At 35.7% G+C, this 26,605-nt stretch overlaps 2 protein-coding genes across 5 annotated transcripts; both read right to left on the bottom strand.

The window, feature by feature from the left end:
- Positions 1-1,553: 1,553 nt before the first annotated feature.
- LOC105291823 (olfactory receptor-like protein DTMT) lies at positions 1,554-2,498 on the bottom strand. The gene has a single exon (XM_011359825.1). The coding sequence runs from the start codon at positions 2,496-2,498 to the stop codon at positions 1,554-1,556; it is 945 nt and encodes a 314-aa protein (XP_011358127.1).
- Positions 2,499-9,769: 7,271 nt separating this feature from the next.
- SPATA22 (spermatogenesis associated 22) lies at positions 9,770-26,321 on the bottom strand. 4 transcript variants are annotated; one of them, XM_011359821.1, is made up of 9 exons: positions 26,199-26,321; positions 24,786-24,896; positions 22,908-23,036; positions 21,000-21,060; positions 20,773-20,868; positions 17,828-18,167; positions 14,786-14,915; positions 12,847-12,944; positions 9,770-10,097 (listed from the first exon to the last, which is right to left on the bottom strand). In XM_011359821.1, exons 2-9 carry the CDS (start codon positions 24,826-24,828, stop codon positions 9,906-9,908), a joined length of 1,089 nt encoding a protein of 362 aa, XP_011358123.1. In that variant the 5' UTR covers positions 24,829-24,896; positions 26,199-26,321; the 3' UTR covers positions 9,770-9,905. The 4 variants fall into 4 exon arrangements, with proteins under 4 accessions (XP_011358123.1, XP_011358125.1, XP_011358124.1 ...); XM_011359823.1 differs by having other exon boundaries at positions 26,263-26,301; XM_011359822.1 differs by having other exon boundaries at positions 26,241-26,293.
- Positions 26,322-26,605: the final 284 nt, after the last annotated feature.

The following is a 26,605-nucleotide window of genomic DNA, read 5'->3' as shown; positions in this document are numbered from 1 at the left end:
GGGGGGAAATAAAATCATTTTATAATAGGTATAACATTCCTGTTATATAAAATGAGTAAGTTCTAAAGATCTGCTATAAAACCCAGCACCTATAGCTAGAACTGTGCACTCAAAAATAGGTCAAGAGAATAGACCTCATATTAAGTGTCTTACCAACAAAAAGAAAAAAAAGAAAAACCACAAAGATTACAAGAAAATTCTTGGAGGTGATGCATATATTTAGTATCTTCATTGTGATATATAATGGGTGTATGTATATGTCCAAACTCATCAAGATGTATACATTAAACATGTGTAATTTTTATCAATTATACTTCAATAAAGCTAAAAACAAATGGAATATAAACAAAGAGCAAACTTGGAGAAAATATAAAGAGTTCAACTTTTTGCATGTTAAGATTGAAGTGCTAATAGAACATATGTGGAGATGTCTACTATGAAGATGAAAATAAAAATTAAGAATGGAGAAAGATCTAAACTGCAGACAATGATGTGAATATAAGCAGAAAACATGACAGGATTAAAATTATGAGTTTATACGCCATCACTTAGAGAGGAGAATAAGAAAACAAATGTACCAAAATTGGAAAACTATACAGTGCCATACATGGAGCTAAGATTAAAAAATGAAGGTCTATTCCTCTTATTTTGGAGGTGAGGGGAAATTAAAAGATGAAATCTTAAATTCAGGTAGTCTGAGGTCTTAAATAAGCTCAATACTGACCTACCTGGGACCTTGGCAAGCCATCAAATTACACATTTTAGTTAAAATGGTGATAAAAGAGTAGAATTCATCACATGAGTAGATTAAGATCATGGGTACAAAATTTGTTGATAAATTCCAAAACGCTAAGCAAGAGTAATACTCCCTTAAAAAGTGAGGCTGTTAACTTGACTCTGGCTTCCTTCTCCATACCTGAAGGAGTAACTTTTAGGACCCAGATATGAGTTAGCTCCTAGGTAAAGACAAACTAAACTATTGTAGTTAAAGAGATAGAGAGTACACTTTCAGTACAGGTCAGGTCAAAAGACAATGCAGATATGAAAATAAATTGGAGAAGAAAGGTTAAGAGACAGAATGTTGTTAACACTAGCTCAGGAAAAAGTAAGTTAAGAATTTGTATTTAACAATAAAAAGTCCAACTTAGCAGAGGTAAACTCAAGAGAATGAGATGTTTGATTTTTAGTCAATATTGACCTGGGAGGACACAGTATTATTTAAAGCAGTGTTTGGGTTTAAAAAATAACATATGATAAAGTAGTTGTTTAACAACTGGAGACACAAAGATTAATTAAAAGTTTTTAAATGATCCTTTTTCAGGATAACCTGGGAATAATAAAGAGGAAGACCTTGCTAGCAGGTCACTGAGATCCCCTTTCTGAGTCCAACTACATACATCCACTTTGTTGCTTTTACTTATTGGACAATTATTAATATGTAACTTTAACAGAAAGATTAATAGTGAAAAAAATAAGTATGGGTTAATATAACAATAGTAATAATATCAATACATTTACTGTATAAAATTATACAAAAATCCCAAGCTTTATCATTATACAGCGAAGGGGATTTTCTTTTTGAAAAAGACTCTTCTCAGGGCCCCCTTCATGTCTCTGTTCCTCAGGCTGTAGATGAAGGGGTTCAGCATGGGCGTCACCACAGTGTACATCACAGCCATGACAGTCTCCTTAACAGTAGAATTGTTGGCTGATGGACATAAATAGAGACCAATAACTGTCCCGTAGAACAGTGACACCACGGAGAGGTGGGAGCCACAGGTGGAGAAGGCCTTGCGGATACCTCTAGCAGAAGGGACCTTGAGGATGGAGGACACGATTTGTGCATAGGACATGATGATGAGTAGGAATGGGATGACGAGAATGAGCCCTCCCATGAAAATAATCACCAGCTCATTAACTCGAGTGTCAGAGCAGGACAGCTTCAGCAGAGCAGACATATCACAGAAAAAGTGAGGAATCACGCTGTTGGCACAAAAATACAATCTGGCCATGAGAAGAGTATGTAACATGGCATGCAGTGTGGTCAGCACCCATGACAGCACCACCAGAGAGAGACAGAGCTTGGGGTTCATGATGGCGGTGTAGTGCAGGGGGAGGCAGATGGCCACATAGCGGTCATAGGCCATGGCCACAAGGAGGAAGCTCTCCAAGTCTGCAAAAAACAGGAAGAAGTACATTTGTGTCAGGCAGCCTGCATAGGGGATGGATGAGTCTTGGCTCTGCATGTCATGCAACAATTTGGGGATGGTCACAGAAGAGAAGCAAATGTCAGAAAAAGACAAATTGCTGAGAAACAAATACATGGGCGTGTGGAGGTGGGAGTCCAGGTAAATCAGGACAATGATGAGGAGGTTCCCCAGGATGGTGGTAAGATACATGGCCAGGAACAGGGCATAGAACAGGTTTTGCTGCTCTGGCTCAATTGGCAGGCCTAGGAGGAAGAACTCTGAGATGACAGTTTGATTTCTTCCTGTCATGCTCTGTGACCAATACCTTTAGGAGAAAATAACAGTAAAAAATAACAGATTTTTTAATAACATTAAAACGAACATAAAAACGAACATCTTTCTATAATGCATAATCTGTTAGTTGTTCTACAACGACTGAATTCAATCTTGTTATTTCACTCTCATAACAACACTCTGTAACCACAAATATAACACATCACTAAATCCAAGCCATTTTTCAGACGTATTTTCTCATTTTTTGTTAATTAGCATGCAACCATATCGACTCTTTCTTCCCTTCTAAAACACTCTCGTCTCTTATCTACCGTGTGATCGCACTGGATCTCCGCATATTTCCCTGGGCATTCATTCTCAGTGACTATGATTGGTTTCTTCCCTAACAGTATGTTATATATTGGTGTTTCCTTGGGTTTTTCCTTAAACACTGTTCTCTTATAATTCTCCATATATAGACCTAAAAACACACCTATTCCTGTTACCATATAAATCTCATGGGTAAAACTCTATCGCCTTCAGTACTGTATCATTGATTGCTTAGTGATTATTGCCCCATGTATCACAAGCATTTTCAGCTCAAAAGATCCCAAATGAAACTCATGATCTCACCCTGTCCCTTGCCCAATCCACTCTTCCAAGTCTCTCACATCTCAGTAAAAGAAACCCAGGCTCAAGTTAAACCTAAGAGTTTTCTTCATTCTCTCCTGGCACTAGCAACATCCAATTTATCGAATCCTATAAACTCTGCCACTTAATTATCTTTCTCTTTCACCTACTCCTATCACAACTCTCACTACCCTTGAAACCAGGCTAATATCATACCTTGTCTATACTATGAGAACAGTCTCTTAATTTATCTCCCTGCTTCCATGCTCATCCTCTTTCAGTCTCTTCATACTGTGGCATTCTAAGATGAAAATGTGATAATCATTCTCCCTGAAGTCTTCATGAATTCTCGTTGTTCTTAGATAAAAGCAAAGTTCCTTTCAAGGGAAAATTCACTCCAAAAGGTGCTTCATGATCTGATCCTTGCCTACCTCCACAGCTTTATCTGACTCCATAATTGTACTCACTTCCCACTATCCATCAATGCTGGACTTAAAAGTGACAACCTTGCCTCCAGCTTTTCTCACTTGCTGTTCCTCTTGCTAAGCACCTTCCTCCTTCTGCTTTTTATTTACCTAGCTTGCCCCTAATTATCCTCCAGGTATATTACATATCAGTTATGCAGCTAAACATTCCCTGTCTCCCCAGACCAGGTGAGAACCCACTGTTAAGTTTCCACAGCATCTTGTGCTTGTCCCCACAACACTCAGTGTCATTGAGATTATTTGTTTACAGCTACCTTTCCTACCAGGTTGTAAACTCCATGCAAAAAAGGTCATGTCTACTCACAACTGCAGTAGTGCCACCACCTGACACAGTGCCTCGATACAGCCCATGTTTCATAAATATTTATTGGCTGTGCTTCAGGCTGAGGCATGCATACCTCCAACTTTAAAGACAGCAAACTCCTGTTAAGTTAGAATATCTACTCCTACTAAATCCTCTCAGAACAAGAACTCACTTGTTTTAGACAGAATCCTGGATGTGACCTCAGACTCACAGAAAATATTATACCACCTCAACCACATTGCTCTTTATCCTAGACAACCCAGTAAATACATCCACACTGTCACTCTTTCCTTATGTTGATATTCATAGAATATAGTGATATGGCTGTGAAAATTAAGCCTAATGGAGATGTTTAATAATTTGGGGAGCAAAGGAAGGAATAAAGATAATTTCTACCCTTTAGACCTCGCTCCAATTCTTCTCCAGATATCCATACGTCAGAGTGTACCTCAGAGCCGATGATGAAAGCCAAGGAGAAGCATTAGGGAATATAGGAAGTTCCTTCCATTAAAAAAAAAAAAAAAAAAAAGTAACTGAGTCCAACTTCTTGTTTAAACAGCTCATGCTGTTTAACTGAGCCATATTAATAATTTTTACATGTGAACATAATGTGCTGGTTTTGCAATAGAGAAAAACATCAAATGAAGTTTCATGCACCAATTTCTCAGAATTTTTCTCCCCTGGGAAACAAATAGAACCAATCTCTGGTGTCAAGAGAATCATTAGGAATTACAGACCAGAGAGGTAGCACTTAGAGATGCTGCCACTGAGCAAGCTCATGAGCTTCAGCTGCTCCATGATGCCTCTTATTTTCTAACCTGGTGAATCAGTAGTTCTGAGTGTGAACTACACATAAGAATCACAAAGGGCAGTGCTTCTGAAAATTTAATTTACATATGAACTCCCTAGGGATCTTGTTAAATGCTGATTATGATTTAGTTGGCCTATTGTGGTGCCTAAAATTCTACATTTTATGAGCACAAATTTTACATTTGGTGATGCCAATTCTGCTGGTCTGTGACCACACTTAGAGTAGTAAAAACATACATTTTAAAATATAGATGATTGTACCCTCCCCCGATAAATGTAATCAGAATCTATGGCGAGGGAGAGCCCATCCTAAGTATTTTAAAAATCCTTATGTGATTCAAATATATTGTGAAGGTTTAAGAACCTCTATATTAATGCCTGCCCCACAGAGATGTCCTGAAATGATACAACCTTACATAATAATAATAATAATAATAATACATAGTAATATTTATGAGAGATATCATTTAAAAAACTAATTTTTAAAATAATATTTATGAAAGATATCATTTAAAAAACTAATTTAACTGGTGAACATCAGTTAAAATATTTCCAGAATCTGGGGAAATCTTGGGAGGCTGAGAGCTGAAGAGAAGGTTTATTTTACCTGAAAAACTATCTTGCAGAACATCACACGAGACCCTCCAGTTGGAAGAGCCCTAGGAGACCAGCTCACTCATCCTCTTTCCAACCTATTCAGTGTGTCTGAGGGTGATTCCAGGACCTTGGCTTGAGATCCTGCCCCCCTTTATTCACTAAGTCACATGAAGTAACAGCCTCTGTAGTTGTCACCTGTGACTGCAACATCCCTTATCACATCTCCCATTCTACACCTCCATGGTCCTAATGGACCCTGAATCCCAGAGGAGTCTAGGTCCTGAAAGAACTCATTAAAGACAAAATAATTACCCAGAACCTCTCAGGACAAACGCTCTAAATCCAGAAGCAGTGACTGATTATAGGTCCTGATCATACTTGACTATACTTTGGGGGAAGGTACTATACTTTGAGAGCAGCTCATGTATGGATGCTTAAACACTGCCTGTTTAATTGACAGTAGTCCTCTAGGGCTGGAACCTACATTTTGGAAGATAAAATAGGATGGTTGGGCAAGCCATAAAAAGTAAGCAGGGACCAGACTGTGAATAGATTAAAATATCTTCAAATGCAGGCTTCATTCTCTGGGCAACAAGAAGCCATCATGGGTTTTTGAGCAGAGTACCACCATGAAAGATACATATTTTAGAAAGATTCCCAGGGGGCAGAACCTCTCACTACACCCCAATTCCCCATAAACATAACCCAGGAGAGCGATAAGCCTGCAGTTAACAAGGATTCGATTTCTTGACCCAAACACATGCAGATATATGGAAAAGACAAGAGTAAGAGAAAAAAATAAACTCTCCAAGATCATGTTCAATTCCTCCTCAGGCCAAGACAGAAAAGAAATCCAGATTTGCGACCCACTGAGGTACATTTAGCTTATCATCTGTCTAGGAAAAACTTAATGGCACTCAGCCACCACTGTTATCTCTACTACTCTCCATACATGTTAGATTACCTCGTTTCTTGCTCTTCCTTACCCTGCAATTGATCACAAGGCCATAGCTAATGTCAACCTCTTCCATATCTATTTGTCATCACTTCATCAGAATGGGGTTTTTTACATTCAATCTTCATTCCTTGGGAGTCTGAATCCTGTGTTATTGCCTTTATTGGGTTTCTATAGTTGTCTAGTAACTTTTACTAAGTGGCACCCTCAAAGAATCTCTTGGGTATCCAGCATGGTCTTTCCTTATTGTATAAAGAAATCCAATTTTCTACTGTTAATTTGATTAGCCCAGATAGTACGGTAACTCCTTTGTTTGCCTGTTGGTTGAGGGACCCAAAATGGCCAAGTGGCCACTGAAGCAATCCTGGTAGTATTCCTCCCTTGGAGACTTGTGTACTTCTTGTTCAGATTCTCTCAGACATAATTTTTTATTCCAGCCACAGCGGCAGTAACAAGTTCTGAGCAGACTTCAACCAGTTTCACATAGATACAATCTGACTGTATTACATCGGGCCTGCTCTACCTGCTTCCTGTGTCCTGCCATAGAGTTTCTCTGATTCTCTGGAGTGGAACATCATGGGAAGTCAGTTTAACGCTCATATGCACACAACCTGAAAGTGTAGGGGAGTTAGTGACCCATGAGCCAACCCTTAAACACAGGTGCTAGGAGCTGATGAATATATGCTTCCCGTTTTCACTAAGGTGAATGATCCTGTTTTGCCTTTCAAGGCTTATTCACTCCTAGTGGTGGCCAATTCAATTAGCCACCCCAGTATTGGCTTTCCAACTTCTTCCTTATTTACCTCCTCTATCCATCATTTCTCTTTATGAGATAATATTCCCAAATAAACTACTAGCAAATAAGACTTTCTCTGCCTCTCCTTTTTAGGCAACCCAGGCTATGACAGAAAATACGATCTCTTAAACAGCAGAATACAAAACTGTGAGGGTGAGAAACAAAAATTCTGTGAGTACATTTGGTCTACTAATAGCAGAAGACAGTCCTGCTACCACCAGTTGATTTCCAAACTTATGAAAAATGGCTCTGGGGGGAAAAGCACTATATATGGGTCCTAGGTTCAAAGCATATACTGTATTCTATAGGAGTTTATACCAGTCTTTCTGGATATATCTCCCCTCTGGCTTCACAACTGAATCTTGCTACAGGCGGTAACCGTAAGCTAGAAAAAACTTGCTATCATCCTCCACATCCTCCTTTCATGTATCTTCCAAGGGATTCCTCCACTTTGTTTTTGAAGCTGGAGACTATAACCCCTCCTCTTGATTGATTCATAGAATGGTGAGCAAAAGAGATCTAAAGAATGAGGACAGGAAGAGGATATAGAAAGGCCAGAGTACAGATGTTTCAGAAAGACAGGTCTAAGAAAAGAGAGAATTAAGTGAGAATTTATATATATATACACAAGAAATGTGCAAGATTTTTATGAACAAATTTATAAAACTTTACTAAAGACACGAGCTCTAAATAGGTATGACACATTACTTAATGGGAAGCTTTACTGTTATAAATATGTCCACTCTCCCGAGAGTAATTTATAAGTTTGATGCACTCCTAATCAAAACTCCCACATGATTTTTTAAAAAACAGATTTTGTGGAAACATCTATAAGAATACCTAAGAAATCAATCACTAAGTTTAAAAATAGATCCATGCTTGTATGTTTTATTTTATAATAAACATGGTATTTCAAATCAACAGATAAATGATGTACTATTCAAGAGATGATGCTAGGATAATTAGCCACCTATTTGGGAAATAAAAATAAAATTAAACCCGTATACCTTTTAAACTATACAAAAGTAACTTCTAAATTGATGAAAAAACTAAATACAAAAAATAGGAATACAAAATAAGAAAAATATATTCAAAACATTAGTATAAAATTTAAGTCTAAGTTTTCCTAGATGCTTCCCAGTGGTCCCAACACCAAATTATTGAATAGTCTCTCTTTCCCACCGATTTCAGATGCTACTTTTATCACTAAGTTCTCTATGTACTGGAGTCTATTTTCGTACTTTAAATTCTGTCTATTGACCTATTCATGAACCAGTACCATATTTTGCATAACAACATATGCCTTCATAATATGTGGTTTTAAAATGTCTGCCATTTCTTTGACACACTTTTCTTCAAATGGTGGAGCCTAATCCCCCTCTTCCTAAATGTGGTCCATACTTAATGACTCACTGCTAATAATAAAAAAAAAATAAATGTAGTAGAAGTGATGTTATATGACTTCCAAGGCTAGTTCATAAAAAAGCTTCCACCTGGATAACTATTACTCACTCTAGGGGAAGCCAGCTACCACGTCATGAGCACATTCATGCAGCCCTTTGGAAAGGCCCACATAGTAAGAAGCTGAGGCCTCCTGCCAACAGAAAGCACCCACTAGGCAGTCATGTGCATGAGCTACCTGCAAGTGGGTCCTCCTAAGAAACCGCATGCCAGAACTGCCCAGCCGAGCCATTCCTGAAATCCTGGACCACTGAAACTGTGAGAGATAATAAATGCTTATTTTTTACGTCACTAATTTGGGGAAGGGGGGTGGCTATGTAGCAATAGATGACTAATATCTTTAATGCTTTATAATATCCAGTAAAACTATCTTCTATAGTTTTTTTGGAATTTTTCTATTTTTTATACAACCTTTGGTATCAGCTTGATGTGTGTGTGTGTGTGTGTGTGTGTGTGTGTGTGTGTGTGTTTTCACACAGAAATTACACGTTACCAATTAGAGGAAAATCCACATCTTTGTCTTCCTATTCAAGAAAATGATTTATTTTTCCATTTGTCCATCTTCTTTTCTGTACTTCATTAGTATTTTAAAGTTTTGTTCATGTACTTTTCACATTTATCATTTAGTCTTAATTAGTCTTGGATATTTTTTCTCTCTTAAATGGTATCTTTATACATTTTACACTCTAATAGTTGTGGGTCATAAATACCATCTACAGAAGATTACTACAAATTAAGTGTTCTATTCTAGTACCTTACTAAATCATCTCATTTCTGCATCTGATTTTCTTAGGTTTTCCATACATACAATTATATTATCTGCCAATAGCAATAATTCTTATATCTCAAAATTTTCTCTTTTATCTAACATATTTCCTAGGTCTCAGAACATAAATTCCATTAAATTCAGAGATTTTTATTTCTTCATTATGTGTTTTATTTCCAGTCTGCTTGGCACAGAGTATGTGCTCACTAAATATTTGAAGTAATTAAATGAACTTCATAGACTAGCAGCTCCAGAATAATGCTTAGTAACAGCACTAATAGTGGATACCCTTGTCTTCTTGTTCATGACTTTAGTAGGAATGTCTCTATATTTCTTCTATTAAGACTGATGTTGGCTTTTGGGCTGACTCAGATGTATTATTATCTCGTGTTAAATAAGCATCTTTCCTATTATACTGAGCATTTTTATCTAAAATGGTTGTTGAATTTTAGTAAATATACCATTTTTATAAAAACAGTAAAATTATTTTCAAAAACTCTTTACACATTTTAAAGGATTTAAATATTTTAATTGAACAAATGAAATAGAGAAAAGCAGGAGCTATAAAACCATGGAGACGGTAATTTAAACAATAACAGAGAAGTGCTTTAAGTTATACTAGTTAAACTTTATCACTATTTAAATCTCATTTATTACATTAGTATAATACCTCATCTCAGCATCTACAATTTTAACAAATGCTTGAAAAGTTTTTTGTTCAGAAACAGATGCCGGTCTGACAGAAACACATTTGAAAATATTCTTTTTCTGGTCGTAGTTTCCAACACACCTATGAACTCGGCCTCTGATTAGTCTTGGAAGTTCACGATCCTGTTTTGTAAAAAATAAATATCAATAAAGTAATTTATTACTTCATCTGAATTTCAATTTTTTGAAACTAATAATATGATTAACTAAATATGAATCACCCCAAATGCTGTAACTCCCTCATCTGATTTAGGGCCTCACTGCTACCGAGACCATGATAGCTAGGCAAATATTGGTGCCCTGTTACAGAAGAAAGGCTTTCTTACAAGCTAGCGAGCTGCTGTTCCTTAAAAGACTAATTCTCAATGTAATGGCACATGAACTATTCACTTCTCTTAGACTATCAAGAGTTCCACTTTCAGTAGGTAGCAAAAAGGTAGTTACAGACCAACTCTCTATCTAAGAACGGCTAGAATTGCTGGATGAAATACTTAAAAATCTCCTCAGGGACACAAGAGAGATACCAAGGCAGTGAGGAATTACAGTCACCCCATCTGGGAAAGGATAGGAGTCTAGAATGGGACCTGATATTTGGGCATGTTTTTCCCCTGAGGTATTTATCGATTATAGTCAAGACAGTTGAAGAGTCGCAGAAACTGAGCAGAGCTTTTGACAGGCACATAGGGCTGGGAGAAAAAGAAAATAGAGTCTGAGGCCCCCAAGAAAAAGTGATTCTAACAAACACCCCCACTTCCGACCCTTAGTCAAAAGGACTATCCCATAATGAGACTAGTAAACCTGAAAAAGACCAGCCAGCAACAAATCCTCTCAATCATGAATAAATTTAAAGTATATTGGGATTGCTTTCACTAAACAGTCATAAAAAGAATAAGAGAAAATATTGATAATTGTTCAAAGAACTATATTAAAGTGAAGAGTTTCTGTTTCTCAAAAGCCACTGAAAAAGCAAACCACAGAGTAAGAAAAAGTATTTGCAATACACATAAAGGACAAAGAACTTGTATCTAGAATTATTTTTTTTTAAATTCCTCTAAGAAAATGACAAATAATTCAATAGGAAAAAAAGAACATAAGCCTGAACAGACTTTACAAAAGAAGATATCTAAATGGCCAGTAGACATATAAGGTGCTCATCCTCATTAGTCACCAAAGAACTGTAGAGAAATGAGATAGCACTAAACAACAACTAGAATAGAATAACTAAAACAAAAAAGACTGACAGTACTAAGTATTGATAAGAATGTGAAGAAACTGCAACTCACCTACACTGACTGTGAGTGTGTAAACTGGTACAACCCTTTGGAAAATTCGTCAATAGTAACTACTGTATTAGAACATACACATGCATTATGATGCAGCAATTTTACTCCTAGATATATACCCAACAGAAATACATGAGAATACACAAGAGAATGTTCATAGAGCATTATTCATAATAGCAAAAAATCTGGAAACTAAATGCCTACCAACAGTAGGACAGAAAACTAAACTATGGTATAGTCAGACAACAGAATATTGCATACAGAAATATAAATAAATGAACTATAGCTACATGCAACAATATAAATGAATCTTACATTGTGTTGAGCGAAAGAAACCAGACATTAAAGAAGACATACCATGTGATACTATTTATATAAAGTTCAAAAAGAGGCAGAATTAATTTATGATATTAAAAGTCAGGATAATAGTTACTTTTCGGTAGGAGCCGGGGTAGTGAATGGAAGGAGGCATAAGGATGTACAGGGTGACAGCAATGTTCTATTTCTTACCCTTGGTAATGTTCACTTTGTGATACTTCATAGAATGGTACGGTTATGATTTGTGAACTATCTGTATATGTTATACTTCAATACGAAGTTTTTTAAAAAACATCAGATGAGAAAAAAATAAGCATTCAAAATATTTTAGAAATAACACAACAATTACTATCATTTGACCATCTACTATGTGTCAGATGCTGTTATATCATCTAATCTCCAAAATAACCTTTCAAAGTTAGAATTAGTCTCCCCATTTTACAGATTTAAAAAACCTGAAGCTCAGAAAGTTTAAGCAGCTTACTCAAGGTCATAAAGCTAGTAAACAGTGGAGTAAAAACTGGAATCCACATCTTATTTCAAATTATGGCCAATTTCAGAATTACAAACTTTTTTACAAAGTATGTAAGTCTATAAGGTCTCCAGACCCCCTTGTGATCTCCAGCCTCCTTTGTCATCCCAGCCTTCTTTCACACCAAGACTCTATTTCTCTATATCCCAGCCCACTCTGCCTTCTCTCAACTTCAGAACCCCTATTCTTATCCCCATTCATTATAAACCACTTGCAGTTTCCTGTACAATCCAGGCTCTCTCTTAGTTTCATGTCTTTGAATATGCTGCTCTCTCAACTTAGAGTGCATTCTTCTATTCCTCTTTCCCTCCCCCCACACACTTTGGCTTAATTTATTAGTCCTTAAAATAAAATAAGTTACTACACTCTTTGAAAATCTTTCCCTGATTACCCTACCTGCTTCTACAGCACCCTACACATATCTCTATCATGCCATTTATCATACCACTCTGTAACATTTATATAACTGTCTTTCTACCTGAGATTATAAATTCTTTAAGAGAAAGAGTCATTTACTACTTATATTCCAATTTGTATCCCTTGCATGTAGCACATAGCCTGGCATATGGTAGTTGAATAAAAAACTTTAATATCAGAACTAAAACCAAGATGTTGAAAGTACTACTAAAGTGTTAACAGAATTTCTACTGCAATAGAATTACAGCCTGCATTTTATAAAGTACACATGTATGTTTTGTTGGCATATGCTTTCCAAAGAATACTTAAGACAAATACTCACTATTTCATAAAATACACAAGGCAGAGTATTTTTCCCATCTCTCATAAGAAAAGTCTTTGAATAATATGGTCCATGTGTAACAGCAGAATCGAGAACAGCTAAGGAACATTGAAATAGGGGGAGAAAATCAGTGCTGGTAAAATGCAAATAAAATTTAACAAAGAGAAGTTGCTATTTAAATAACTGCCCACACCAACCTCTCTCATAGTTTTATTTATACAATAATAAAGAAAACATTTTAAGAGGGAAAGATATTTCTGAAACTGCTTTATACTAAGGAAAACAAAATTTCTGGCCCTTTCCAACTTAGGAACAGGTTATACACCAAAGTTCATAGAACTGACAGTAGTTGGCCATCTGAAACTTTTTCCTTTGAATGTATTCTACAGAGTGGTTAAGTCCCCATACCAAATCTACTACATTATAATAATAAAATACACTCGTAACAAATAAGCACCATGGTTTAATGAAAAAAAAATTGAATGAGAATCAGAAGGCATGCATTTGCATCAGTTCAATTTACTAAATTGAGTGAATTGTTTAACCTCCTTCATATCTCTCACCTATATAAACTGCAAATAGTAATTCATGTTTATATCAAGAAATTATTACCAAATGAGAGCATTATTTATTCCTTTAATAACCATCTACTGAGCACTGACAGTGAACATTTGCTATTTTGAAATCAGCCTCCATTTCCCCTAATGCCACCCAGATTTTCCTTTAGGAAATCTCTCCTATGCCATTCTTAGCCATTTGGCTTGAATGGGATTTGTCTGCACACCTACATGCAGGAATGACCTGAGACTGACTTAAACCAATCAGTGTATCCCATTCCCCAGCTACAGAGTTCAGGGTTTAGGTGATGGGCTTGTTACCCAGTCAGAAATGATGATATGCAAGGGGTCATTTGCTACTTCCTGTAGAAGAGCAACCAGAAAAAAAACACAAAAGAATGTGACAGTGTGGTATAAGGATAGGTGGTATAGAGAACTTTGATAATCATCTTAATAACAAAAGGGAAGAATCAGCAGCTACTGGAGAGACCATAATTCAGGATGAAGACAATACTGTGACAGTACAGAAAATAACTAAATTTTAAAAACATAATACTGGATGAAAATTTAAGCTGTATATTTTAAAACATATAAAGCAATAAAAAGTATATATACGTGTAAATTTATGAAATCATATGTATACAGTAAATATACAAAAGCATGGACAGGAAAGATACCACAGTGATTATTTCTAAAGAAAAAAAATGGATAAGGGTTTAAAATGTATCTATAACATGGGTATGTGGATATTATATTCTCTATATTTTTCCGTATGTTTAGGATGTTTCATAATTTAAATATTTATTTTACTTGAACTATTGAAATATGTTTTGAATCTCTACTTACTTATCTCTTATTCTAGGTAAAATCAAATTCCAGAAACATTCTACAAAACTCTCCCCCTCTTAAATATTTAGAAAACAGATTAATTGTAGGGTGTTTAGTCATATCAGTAAAGGATTCTCTACAAATGTTATTTCAGAGTATTTAAAATATGATTTAATTTATATACAAAATTACTACTGGAGTCACTGTGATATAATAGAAAAAACACTAGATTAAGAATATGGAGACTTGAATTCTAGATCCATTTTTGCTAACTAGTTTTGTGATTTTAGTCAAGTCTATTTTAATTATTTGCCCGATTCCTCAAGGGTTGAGTTGGAATACTTAGGAATTTTTCCTGTTTTAACATTACAAATACATAACTAAATACATCTTAAGTCACACAAATCAATGACAGACCCAAGAATTGAAGAAAATCCTAATAAATCACATTTCCTTTTGCAAAATTTTATTTTTAAGATCTCTTAAGTATTCCTATGGACATTCAAAACTATTGTCCAAATATTACTGAAGTATTTTTGAAGTATTATACCTACCCAATATTTCAAAAAGTAGTACAGTTTTTTGTGTATGTTCACTCCAGTACTTCATGCTTTCGATAACTGCAGATATAATTCTTAAAGAGTTATCTTTTTCTTTCAACTTTAACTGATACAATGAGGCATCCTTTTGAAAAAAATAAAATCAAAGCATTAGAAAAACCTTTCGTTTTTTTCATTATACACTTTCACTTTGTAAAGATTCTAGGTGCTTTGTAAAGATAAATAGGCAGATGTGTAAAATGTGTTAATGGAAGTATTGAAATTTTTAGTACAGTTACTAAAGGCATCATTAACACTTTATAGGAGGAGAAACTAAGATGCACTGGAGACAATCAAGAAGAGAATGATTATATGGGCATTCATCCACTTATTAATTTGTTCATTTGTTGAATGTTTTTAAAGTATTATGTCCTGTGATAAACACAGATGAATAAAACACAATTCCTTTCCCTAATATACTCACATTCTAGGAGGACACATTCATTCTTTCATTCCAAAAGTACTTATTGGCACCTACTATGTGCCAAACATAGCTAACGAGGAAACAATGAACAAAACAGACAGGATATCCACTCTCATACATTTTGCCGTCCAATGGGAGATTCGGAAAATTATAATTATATAATAGAATGCCAGAAATTTATATATATGTACATATGTACATTTAAAATAGGGTAAAAAGTTAAAGAGAGACAGGGGTTTTTTTTTTAATTTTATTATTAGTTTCAAGTATACAGTACATTGTTTAGGTATTTACATAGTTTATGAAATGATCCCCCTGATTGTTCTTTCTCTCCTCTGGCTCTATAGCTAGCCATTCCTTTCTTGCTGACCGCATTCTCTATGCCATGCTCCCCATCCCTATGACCATCTATCAACTACTAATTTGTACTTCTTTAACTCTTCACCCCTTTCTCCCAGTCTCCCAACCCGACTCCTCTCTGGCTGTCACCAGACTGTCCTTTATATTTGTGAGTCTGTTTTTGATTAGTTTGTTCTTTTTGTTCCTTAGATTCCGCATATAAGTGAAATCATATGGTATTTATCTTTCTCTGACTTATTTCACTCAACATAATAACCTCTAGATCTATGTCATTGCAAATGGTAGGATTTCATTTTTTCATGGTTGAGTAATATTCCATTGTATATATGAACCACAACTTCTTTACCCAATTGTCTGTTATTATTTTAAATTAGTTGTTGAGTGAGGACCAAGGGAACAGCCCTGAGATGAGAATGTGTCTGGCATTTTTAAAGATAAACTAAGAATACAATGTATTAAGATACTAATTTTCAGGGGATAGTGGTGGCACTTTCCTTTGTGAGGGCAGGGCATATCAAGAACACTTGATGGAACTTTTTTCCCAGCTATAATCACCTTCCCTCCTCCTCCCCCACTTAACCAAAGTATGACTGCCTCCTTACTACTGCTATAATCAGCCACTGCTACTAAGGTGTCATATCATTCTTATGTACAAGGAAACATAAAGTTGAGAACCACTGCGAAACATGCTATCTTAGTCATATTTCCAGCAAAAAAAAAAAACAAACAACACAGAATTTACCCCAGATGACTTCTTGAAAAGACTGTTGACAGGCATACACACAGAACATAGTGTACTTAAGCATTTGAAGACTAACAACAGTAAGAAACTTCTATCACTCCTAGGCTGAAAGGACAACGGGAAGAAATAAAATTACCAAACTTGTGAAAGCTGGACTCATGGAAGGGCTATATCATGCAGGGACATAATAATTGCCTGCTACACAACATTTAAGCAGGGAGGGAATAGAAGAATCCAACCTCTCTCCCCAACCTTTGAAGTCCTACAAGTGATTCCCACTGGTTGGCCCCTAATGGAAGTCTGCTTCTGTTAAGGCAGCGGTCCCCAGCCTTTTTGGCACCAGGGACCAGTGCTCTTATGAGGATCTAATGCCTGATGATTGGAGGTGGAGCTGAGGCAGTGATGCTAGCACTGGAGAACGGCTGCAAATATGGATGAAGCTTCCCTTGCTCACCTGGTTCCTAACAGGCCATGGATCAGTACCAGTCCACAGCCTCAGCCCAGGGGTTGGGGACCACTGAGCTAAGGGATTCCAGGATGGTGCAGGACATGTAAGATGATTCATTTTTCCAGAGCACAGAGAAGGGCAGAAGGTAAACAATCTATTGGTACAGGGGTCAAGGGAGGGAAGATAGTGAACGACCAGCACACATAATATATAAAAGACATTTACAAAGAACAATTAAGAGTGAGGAGTGAAGAGAGAAAGTAAAGCTGAAGGAAGTACATATAAAAACTACAAATCAAAGCAGAGTCATATTAGAGCATACATCATGTTTAGAGAATTGTGAAGAATCTGAAATGGCAAGTGGACTGGAGAATTAGCTGAATATGTAATACGAGGCTGGAGGTAAAATCAGATCATATTATAGAACCGAGGTAAGCAAACTATGGTCTGTCGTCCAAATCTAACCCACTGTTTTTGTAAATTTTTATTGAAACATGCCATACCCATCTGTTTATGCATTGTCTATGGCTGCTTTTAAGCTATAATGGCAGAGTTGAGTAGTATAGTTGAGTCGTTGCAAGAGAGACAATATGGCCATTAAAGCCAAAAACATTTACTACCTTGCCCTGTACAGAAAACGTTTGTTGACCTGTTAAAAAAACAAACAAAAAAAACACAAAAAAAAACAACCTTAGACTGACATATGAAAAGCTCAGAGAATTTCTGCAACCAATGGATAAACTGTCGTCATCTCAATAATTAGTAAACAGTGAAATTCAGAGCCCAGTAGAACACTGTAAAGGAACTATGAAAAGGAGCAGCCATTTACAACATCTAAGAAAATATTTTGGAAACCAACATTTACTCACTCCAATGGAACTAGATATTTGTGCTAATCAAGTAATGCATGCCATAGGATTGATTTCAAATGCTCTTATCTCTGTAATTTTCTAAATGCTTATTTATCTCATATTTTTTAAATGTAAATATAAAAATGTAAATAATTCATATTTAAAAGTTTACCTTGAGAGTATTTTCTTCTGGAATATGACCCATTTTTTTCTTAAATTGATTTTGTTGGAAATTGGGCTTAAATGCCTGTAATGCACCATTTTTGTCTAGACCTCTCATTGTAGAGCCAGATATTTTTGATGAATGTGTTCGTCTGAGTACTTCAGTTTCTCTTTGGTGAGATAAGTTAGGAGGTTCAGATATTCTTAATTGTTTCTGTTGTTGAGCTCTCAAACTCATTGGACAAGAATTCATTCCATCATTTGCCACTATGTTTGTTCTTTTGCACTGAGATCTAAAATCATTTCTATCCCAAGTTTTCAAGCTGGTATTTTTGTTTCCATCTCCGTAGCTGTAACAGTTTTTTTTAATTAGCATTAGTTTTTGTTTCTATATACTTTTTATTAAGAGAAAATCAAAATTTACATTTATATGGTAATTTTTGGTTTATAAACTACTTTTAACTACTAAAAAGTTAAAAATCTTAAATACATCATCACAATAACCCTACAATATAGTATACCTTTCTTTTCAGGTGAGGAAACTGAGCCTTAGGAAGGAAGTAACTTGTCAAAAATCATACAGCAATTCAGAACCCAGAGAACCTTAGTCCCCCAACTCAGAGTCCAGTGCTATAAAGTATATTTTTAAACTACAGAAACCTCCATATAACAGTGGTTGTCTCCAAGTGGTAAGATTTTGAGGACCTTTGCTTCCTTTTTACACATTTATGTTTAAATTTTCTATAAAGTAAAACTTTAAGAAGTTAAACTAACGGCTTGTCAGTGATTTTAAATCAAAAGGATAAATATAGGCTAAATAGCTAGCTTTTTTATTAGAAATTTTGTACTTTTACTACATAGCTTAAAAGCTCTACTTATGAATATGTTACAGCATTTTACCAAATGACTTGTATCAGCTGATCAAAACAAAATGAGGCCAAAATTTAAAAAAATGTAATTTCTGAGCCAGCTAATTAAAGAGTTCCACAAGAAAAAACTAGTCCAAGTCACAAATTCTTATTTCTGAATAATTTTCCTAAAGATATCAGAGGAGCGCAAACACTACAACCCATTCCTTGTTGGGGAAAATAATCCAAAAAGGGTCTAGGTTCCATAGTGATCAAGAACAAATCCAAATTGTATGGGGCCTGAAGCTTGTATAATTTGGGGAGCCTTCATAAGTAAATTAGGTACAAAATTAGGTATGAAAATGAGAAAAGAAAAAATAATTACGAAATTTTTAAAGTTGATAAATACCATAAACATCACAAATATCCAAGGAAAATATTATTAGTATTCTTATTAATTGCTTGATACACCTCTGTAAGGCATTTTTCATACATTAATCATTTCTTTCATATGACAGCAATTTTTTCAACAGAAAGAATAGAAAGGATTTTATCTTCCCTCTCTGATGGCTATGGAAATTAATTATTCATAATTTAGAAAGCTTTGTTAAGCTTCATAATTCCTTATTGGTAACAGCACATCTGCAACTTCCTCCAACATTTTTGCTCAGGAGGTGCTTCTGGCCTGAACAAAGGCCTGAGAGAACTACAGATAGTCCTTTAATCTTACTGGGCATGCCCATACACAGTGCTGCCTCAGCAGCCAATCCATCTTAGCTAGGTGCTCAACATCCCAACTAGACCATGAGGCCTAAGTCGTAGTGGCTCCTGAGCAGGGTAGAGAGTAGTGTCTCCCTCAGATCCTTCTCCTTGGAGACAAAGATAGGGTCCAGATGTTCAACAAGATCCCCAAGAAAGACTGTTGTTGGGGACAGATGAATGTGAAAGTAAAGCTAGATTACGAACCTAAGCATAGAACCAGTTAAAAGATTTTTAGCAGATTACCAACTGCCTACTTTGGTTTGCAAATGTTTTCTGTTCTTGGATTTCTTGTTGTTATATTCCAACCACATATTATTTCAAATTGGAATATCTAATATCGGATGCCTGTCCAGATTACAATCTGTTACCAAATTCTCTGTCTAATGCCTGTCGATACAGACTTTCTCCTAGCACCTGCAGCTGGAACTACGCCTCCAAGGACCATCTCCAAGCATGAATTGGTCTAGTTTAAAGCCCTGAAGAAAATAACTGACTGGTCCTAAAGAAACTAGCATGAACAATAAAATCAAAACTCATTTTTTAAAAATAAAAATATTGTTTTTATGTATTAATCACTCTATTAAAAGTTTCCCCCTTTAAAAAAAATATGGTATCTTTAATAAAAGCAAAGGTTATATTAACTTCACAGGGTTGTTGTAAGGATTATTAAAAAGACATACTGAAGCACAAAACAATGACTGATACATATGTTTGGTAAAATCTAACCTAAAAAATAAATCATGTCCTTTTTCTACGTACTAATTTTTTCATAATACTTAGGCGTTAAACTCAGATCCTTTTGGCAATGACTCAGAAGTATTCTCACCATCTTCCTTGATGGTCCTCTTTATTCCTTGAGCTCCTACCACTGCAGATGCATATGCATTTCAGTCTCCATGATTCTTTATTATTCTGTTCTACTTATCTTGAAGTAGACTGCCTTTCTAGGGTAGGACTGAGCATTCTATTTGGTTCTCAATTTCTAAATATAGCCAACATTAAGATATAGTTATTCCTGACTCTTTACCTATTGTCAATTAGATCATTAATGATCCAAAGTAAAATTATAAATTCATGGTGATAAATATTAGCAGATATTTCATTATAACATGAAGAACTCTTTGCAAACAAAATCACTGCCAAAATTTACCTATTTTTAAAGTATTCTTAACTTCTTTTATAAAATGTAGCTAATATTGCTATGGTCAGTCATTAAGTATAGAACTTTCCTAAATGTAATTCTAAGACAGGAGAAAGAGATGAAGGATAAGGGAAGGAAGGAGAGGAAGAGAGGAAAAGGAAAAGAAGGAATAGAAGAAGAAAGAGAAATCTTAAGTAGACTCACCTCCAGCCACTCTTGCTTCTTTCAGTATTTGACTGAATACACTTAGACCCAGAATCTTGACTTCTCAGGGGATGAGAAACTGAATGTGGTATTTGCCTTTTGAGGAAACATAACTTATTAAATATTAAAAGTTTGTTTCCAAATTGATAAATGTAAAATACATATAGAATAAAATAACATCAGTCAATAAAAGACACATATTCATTGACATATACTTTTCCACATACCCTGTGTTCACTGTTTTTGTTAAAGTAGGCAACTCTGGATTCATTGATTCCCAGGCCAAATCTCAAAAGACAAAAGTAACAGAAAAAAAAGTAAAATAGATAGCATTAAAAAAAATGATAATTATTTCATATTTATTTAATTTGGGGGTTGAAAGCGTGAAGAAGAAAATAACTTGAAGATATGAACTTGTTCTTCAACAGCACTTTGTTGTGGAATTTCTCACAGCCTGTCTTAGTAATTTTTATAGATGTCTTTCTTTCCCATTGTATTTTAAGCAAAGGTAATAGTTTAATCAGTATTTTCCACAATCAATCTTAGTATAGTTACCTTGTATTCTGTAACATGAATTCAGAGTAATCAATGATTCTTAAACTTTTTTGATCCCAATCACAGCGAGATATACATCATAACCCAACATGTATACATGTATAGTGTGCATCTATGTGTATGAGAGAGAGGAGAAAGAATATAACAAAATTTCACCACCAATTCTTATCCTTACTATGTGTGATACACTCTGATATTTTCTATTCCATTCTACTCTACTTTATTCTTTTCCATTTCTTTTTAAAAGATTGGTTGTTTCCCAGTCTAATGGATCAAGACAAAAATTTGAAAAACACTGATCTAGTCCTATCTCTTGCCCAATATAAGAACTTTACTAAACCTGTGACAGATAATAATCCTGGTCAGAGCTTGTGAGTTCACAGTACTTCACAAAGATGCACACTGCCCTATGGAGCAACTCAAATTGTTGTTATTTTTCAAGGTCAACATTCATGTTACTTTAAATATTGGAGAATTTTTAAATGGCAGATGGTGACCAGATAAACAACTACTTATGCATATCCATGTGAATTTTTTATCAATAAAAATGGGAATATAAATTCTCCAAATTCCTCAAATGTGGAAGGAAACAAAATAACTTTGGATTTAGAAATAAATTGAGGTCTATGGTTACACACTGGATGAAATTAACAATATAAGTATAGGGGGGAGATTGATTGAGATTGATTTTAAAATTCTAGTTGTATAAGATCCTATTAAAGTTTTTTCAAGTGCACCCCCCCAAAAGGTAAAAGTATATAACTAGCATGTACCAAGTATATTTCAGAATGTCTGCCTGTTTATGCTTTCTTCTGGGGAGAAGTAAAAAGTCAGCAAACATTAAGACCTCCCAGCACCCACCACCAAAGCTAATTGCTTCAGAGATGAGAGGCTTCACCAGTATTTTAGTGACCTCACTCAAAAAGATGAGCTGAACCAGAGGCTCTCTGTCTCTAGAATTTGAATCAAGACATATAGAGAGCAGTCAATGATGGGCTCTGAGAACTAGAATTAAAAGATTATATTAACTCTGAGAAAGGGCAATTTAGTTCATGTGCTGGTTGAAACTATAAGGAAGCCCACTGGATGAGAGAGTAAAGAGTCAATAAAGAAAAGCAAAAATGTTATAAGAAAAAAAAAACTAGGCCAAGCACTAGAAATACTTGGACTTTTTCCCTTCCTAAGGTCTTTTTTTTTTTTCCATTTTCCTGTGTTGATATTCACACTTATCCTTATTCCTGAGTCAACCTGCGTATCTCCATTCTTTAGCACCAAATGTCTAAGTCACAATATCCTTATGTGTTTTGAAAAAGAAACAAAATAATCTTTACAATGTAGGTTTACCAATTCTTTAGAACAAGGTTCCAGATATAAGATAATCCATTTAAATATTAAGCTACCCTTGTAGACAAGAAAACTCAAACTACTGAACTGGGATGTTCAGAAAGAGCCGAGTAACCCATACATTTAGACAGTGGAACGAAGAGAAAAAATAAACTTTCTATTTGCATTATAATAAAATAGAAATATTTTTTTTGAATCCTAATTATTTTCTGAAAGTATTCACCTTATTTTCTTACCTGTTGGTAAAGGAGGGAAATCATAACTGTCAGAAGCAGTACTGATACCTGGATCATTTTTAAGTGGATTGGAAGTTAACGGCTGTCTATTCCTCTTTTTCTGATTGAACAATGGTACAGGCAAACAGCCTAAATTAAATGTACCAATAAATTAGTACATAAAAAAAATTAGTACATAATAGAAAAATAGTCAGATCTAGTTATATAATAATTACTAGGACATAATAATGCACAATCTGAATTCGTCTACTTCTATTTATTAATTTTATATTTATTATAAATAAATTTCTGTATCTTTGGATTGATTTTTATATTCTTTTTAAGGTCCTAAATAGCCTCGTTTGTTTCTCTAAAAACTCTTTTCTCATTTTAAGCTAACATTGCCTTAATTTCTCTTGTTTGGAAGTAATTCTCATCTCTTCCCTCATTCCTCAACCCTTCGCAAATCCACTTCTTGTTTTCCTTATTTCTCACCTGTGCTTGCCTATTATATCAACTGGAGGGGGTCCCTCAAGCTCAAAAGAAGTGAGAGAGAACTAAAACCCTAATGACTGTTTGCACTATGGTAACACAACATTTAGGGCCATGGTTCTCAAACTTTAGTTTGACCAAGATTTACCTAGTTTAACATGCTGGTTCCTAGACCCTACTTTTATAAATTTCATTTCAATAGATTTGGTTTGGAGGTCAAACCCTGCAATTTTAACAAGCACTCCAGGTGTCTATAATGCATGTTTTCTGTGGAACACTTTGAAAATGTCTACAAATGAGAATAAATACTACCTGTAAACCCTTCAGATAAGAGTCCTGGGATCTCACGTCAAGTCAAAAGTCAGAATTTATAAATAGTAAAACTAGAAGGGCTCTCAGGAAAAAGAGTTCCTAAAAGCTTACACATTGTCACAGTGGAAGAACCTAGACAGGACACAGCTTTCTAAATCTCAGTTCAGATTATCTTTCTAAATCTCAGTTCAGAAATATACCATACTCCAGCTGATCCATCAAAACTTTTATTACAGGAGAATATATAGACTTTGTGATAACTGTCTGATGAAAGGGTGGGAAATTTATGTGGGCTCTGAAGTCAGACCTCCTGGATTTGAATTACAACTTAAAAGTAGTTTTGAATTATGTACAACTTCAAAGTGTAAACCTGGGCAATTTCCTTAAATTCGTTGTGCCAAAATGACATATACTAAGAAAGAGTATAATAGTGATTAAGAGCATGGACTCTATAGCCAGATTCCCAGGTTCAAATGCTGGTTCTGCCACTTCATAAATTACTTATTTAACAACTCTTTTGTGCCTTAATTTCTCTTCTGGAAAACAAGGATGGTAACAACTATGCATATCTCAGAGGGCTGGTGTAAAGATTAAATAAATTACTACATATAATTAAATGTCTGAAATACAGTACATCCACCATAAATAGTAGCTATTACTATCTTATTGTGCATTATCACCATTACCTTGGTTCTCTTCATTCTTGCCTTCTAACTAATAAATTGGGAAAGCAGAAATGGTAGGGGAAGCTGTTAGGGAGATAAGTGCTTCTGGAAATACTTTAAATAAGTCACAAATACAAATAAAAAATAAACCTATTTCTTTGTTTCCAGACTAAAAGTACAGAACAACCCAAGCACATAGGGTTTGTAGAAAGAACACTAGAGTAAATCCAGAAAAGTTTGATTTTACTCCCACCTCTGCCACTAAATGTTTTGCCTTGAGTAAGTTATTTTATTTCATTGGACCTGAAAAATAAAGAGGCTATACTGTACGTTTAATCTTTTTAAAAGTTCCTTCCAAAATGCTACATTTATAAATTATACAAGCTTTACATGGTACATACAAAATATAAAAATTAAAATTGTTTGATACCTGCTGTACTGCGAGTAGAATTTTCATTGAGGCTTCTCTTCATTTCCTTCAGTATCAAAGTCTGTAACTTTTAACACTCCAAATTTACAACATGAAGTTATTCGACTAAACCTTCAAAGAAAGGAATTTGTAACTCATATTGTATAGGCCACAAGATCAAATTTTTAGCCAAGTAATTAGTAAAATTAAGTTTTAAAACTATAGTTTCAAACCTGATAGTGTAAACACCTTACAGGGTCTTTTGCTCTCTGAGCAAGAATGTACAAGAGGAACTGGTTCTCCAACTCTGTTTGAAGTAAGTTAGGGGGGCTATAACCTTGCTTCCTAAATGTATGTGGAATTTCACACAGTCCATGTAATTTGTTTCAGAACTAATGACCTACAGGTGAATAATTCTGAACCATATCTACAAAGAGAGAATTGGACTATAATATTGGCAAACTTATATGCTTACAAGGCCAGGGAGGAAACATACACAGTTGAATTAGCCATGTGAGAACGTGCTCTGTGCCTCACTTTAAAACACAGCATATCGTCTGTTTTGGCCATTAGTTTGAGATCCCTGGATTGTATAATACCAAAATCTAAGCCCTCACTTAATATCCAGAATAACCAAAATGATAAGTTTCCACAACTTCAACAAGTGAAACGAGTTTTTTTTCCTTTAACAGAATTTTTGCTGTAATTTTTTCCATAGTTGGCCTCCTAGTATAGTTCAAACCCAGTTTAAATCAACACTTACCTATTGTGTGAAAAAGCAAGATACAAACCTAAATAATTTCCGCTCCCAAGTTCACTAACCAATGAGGCAGACAGACATGAACACAACTAAGTCACAATGTAAATCATACTGAGGTAAATATTAATTTCCAAATATTGCTTATAGAAATAAAACTTGGGAAACATAAGGGAAGGGAATGCCTCTGCTTTGTTTCCATGTCTTGGGCTTGAAGCAGGATCTAGCAAGCCCTTTAAAAAATATTATTGTCATTCTAGGAACCAAAATAGAGATTACGCGACTTTTTCTTGGCACAGAAATGCCAACACAACTTACACCCCAAACCCAGAGGGGGCCTACAAGGACTGTCAACGTTTCCGACGAGTATCATGCAAACAAACAAAAGTGTTATCCTCCCTGGAACACTAACCCGGGGTCAGGGACTCTAAATTGTCCCAACCCCAGCTTCCAACTGGACCCGAACGGCAGTAATGTGGTTGGTGGCGTCGAAGTGCAAAGAGCCTGTTCAATCTGTAAACATGAGCGCGAGCGCGCGCTGCCTCAGATGGAGGCCAGGTGGGATTATTTTGGCGCCTCGTCTCGGGAGACAGGAGTTCCAGTCAGGACTCGCGCTCTCTTTCAACAATCTCTCGCCACCCAGAGAATGGGGACAGTTTGGTAACTAGTAACAACACAGTCTTAACCTTCTTGGCCCTCCTACCAACGCGACACGCAACTTTCGCGGACAGGTTCCCTCGCCTCCGTCAACCGCCGCGGAGACAGGCCAGTCAGCTACCGGAAACCTCCTCGCCTCCGAAAAAGCGCGGGAAGTCAAGCCGCGCGCAGGCGCGACTAGAACCTGCGCAGGCGCACCTCCGACCGCGACCCGCGCCCCTCCCCGCCCCGCCCGCGCGCAGGCGCAGAGGCCACGGCTTTGGGGCATGCGCGCAATGGTGTCAGTCGCCCCTTATGCTGATAACGATAGAAAGGTAGATGCACTTCTCCCAAGAAAGATAACGTTAACACTATGAGGTACGAGACTCAGGAATGGCTCTACTTCTTTAGGTTATTGCCCAGAGAAGAAGGAGCCTGTTCTAGTCAC

Source organism: Pteropus vampyrus, unplaced genomic scaffold (assembly GCF_000151845.1).
Source record: "Pteropus vampyrus isolate Shadow unplaced genomic scaffold, Pvam_2.0 Scaffold50, whole genome shotgun sequence".
Taxonomy (NCBI): Eukaryota; Metazoa; Chordata; class Mammalia; order Chiroptera; family Pteropodidae; genus Pteropus; species Pteropus vampyrus.
This window is presented reverse-complemented; position numbering and strand designations above follow the sequence as displayed.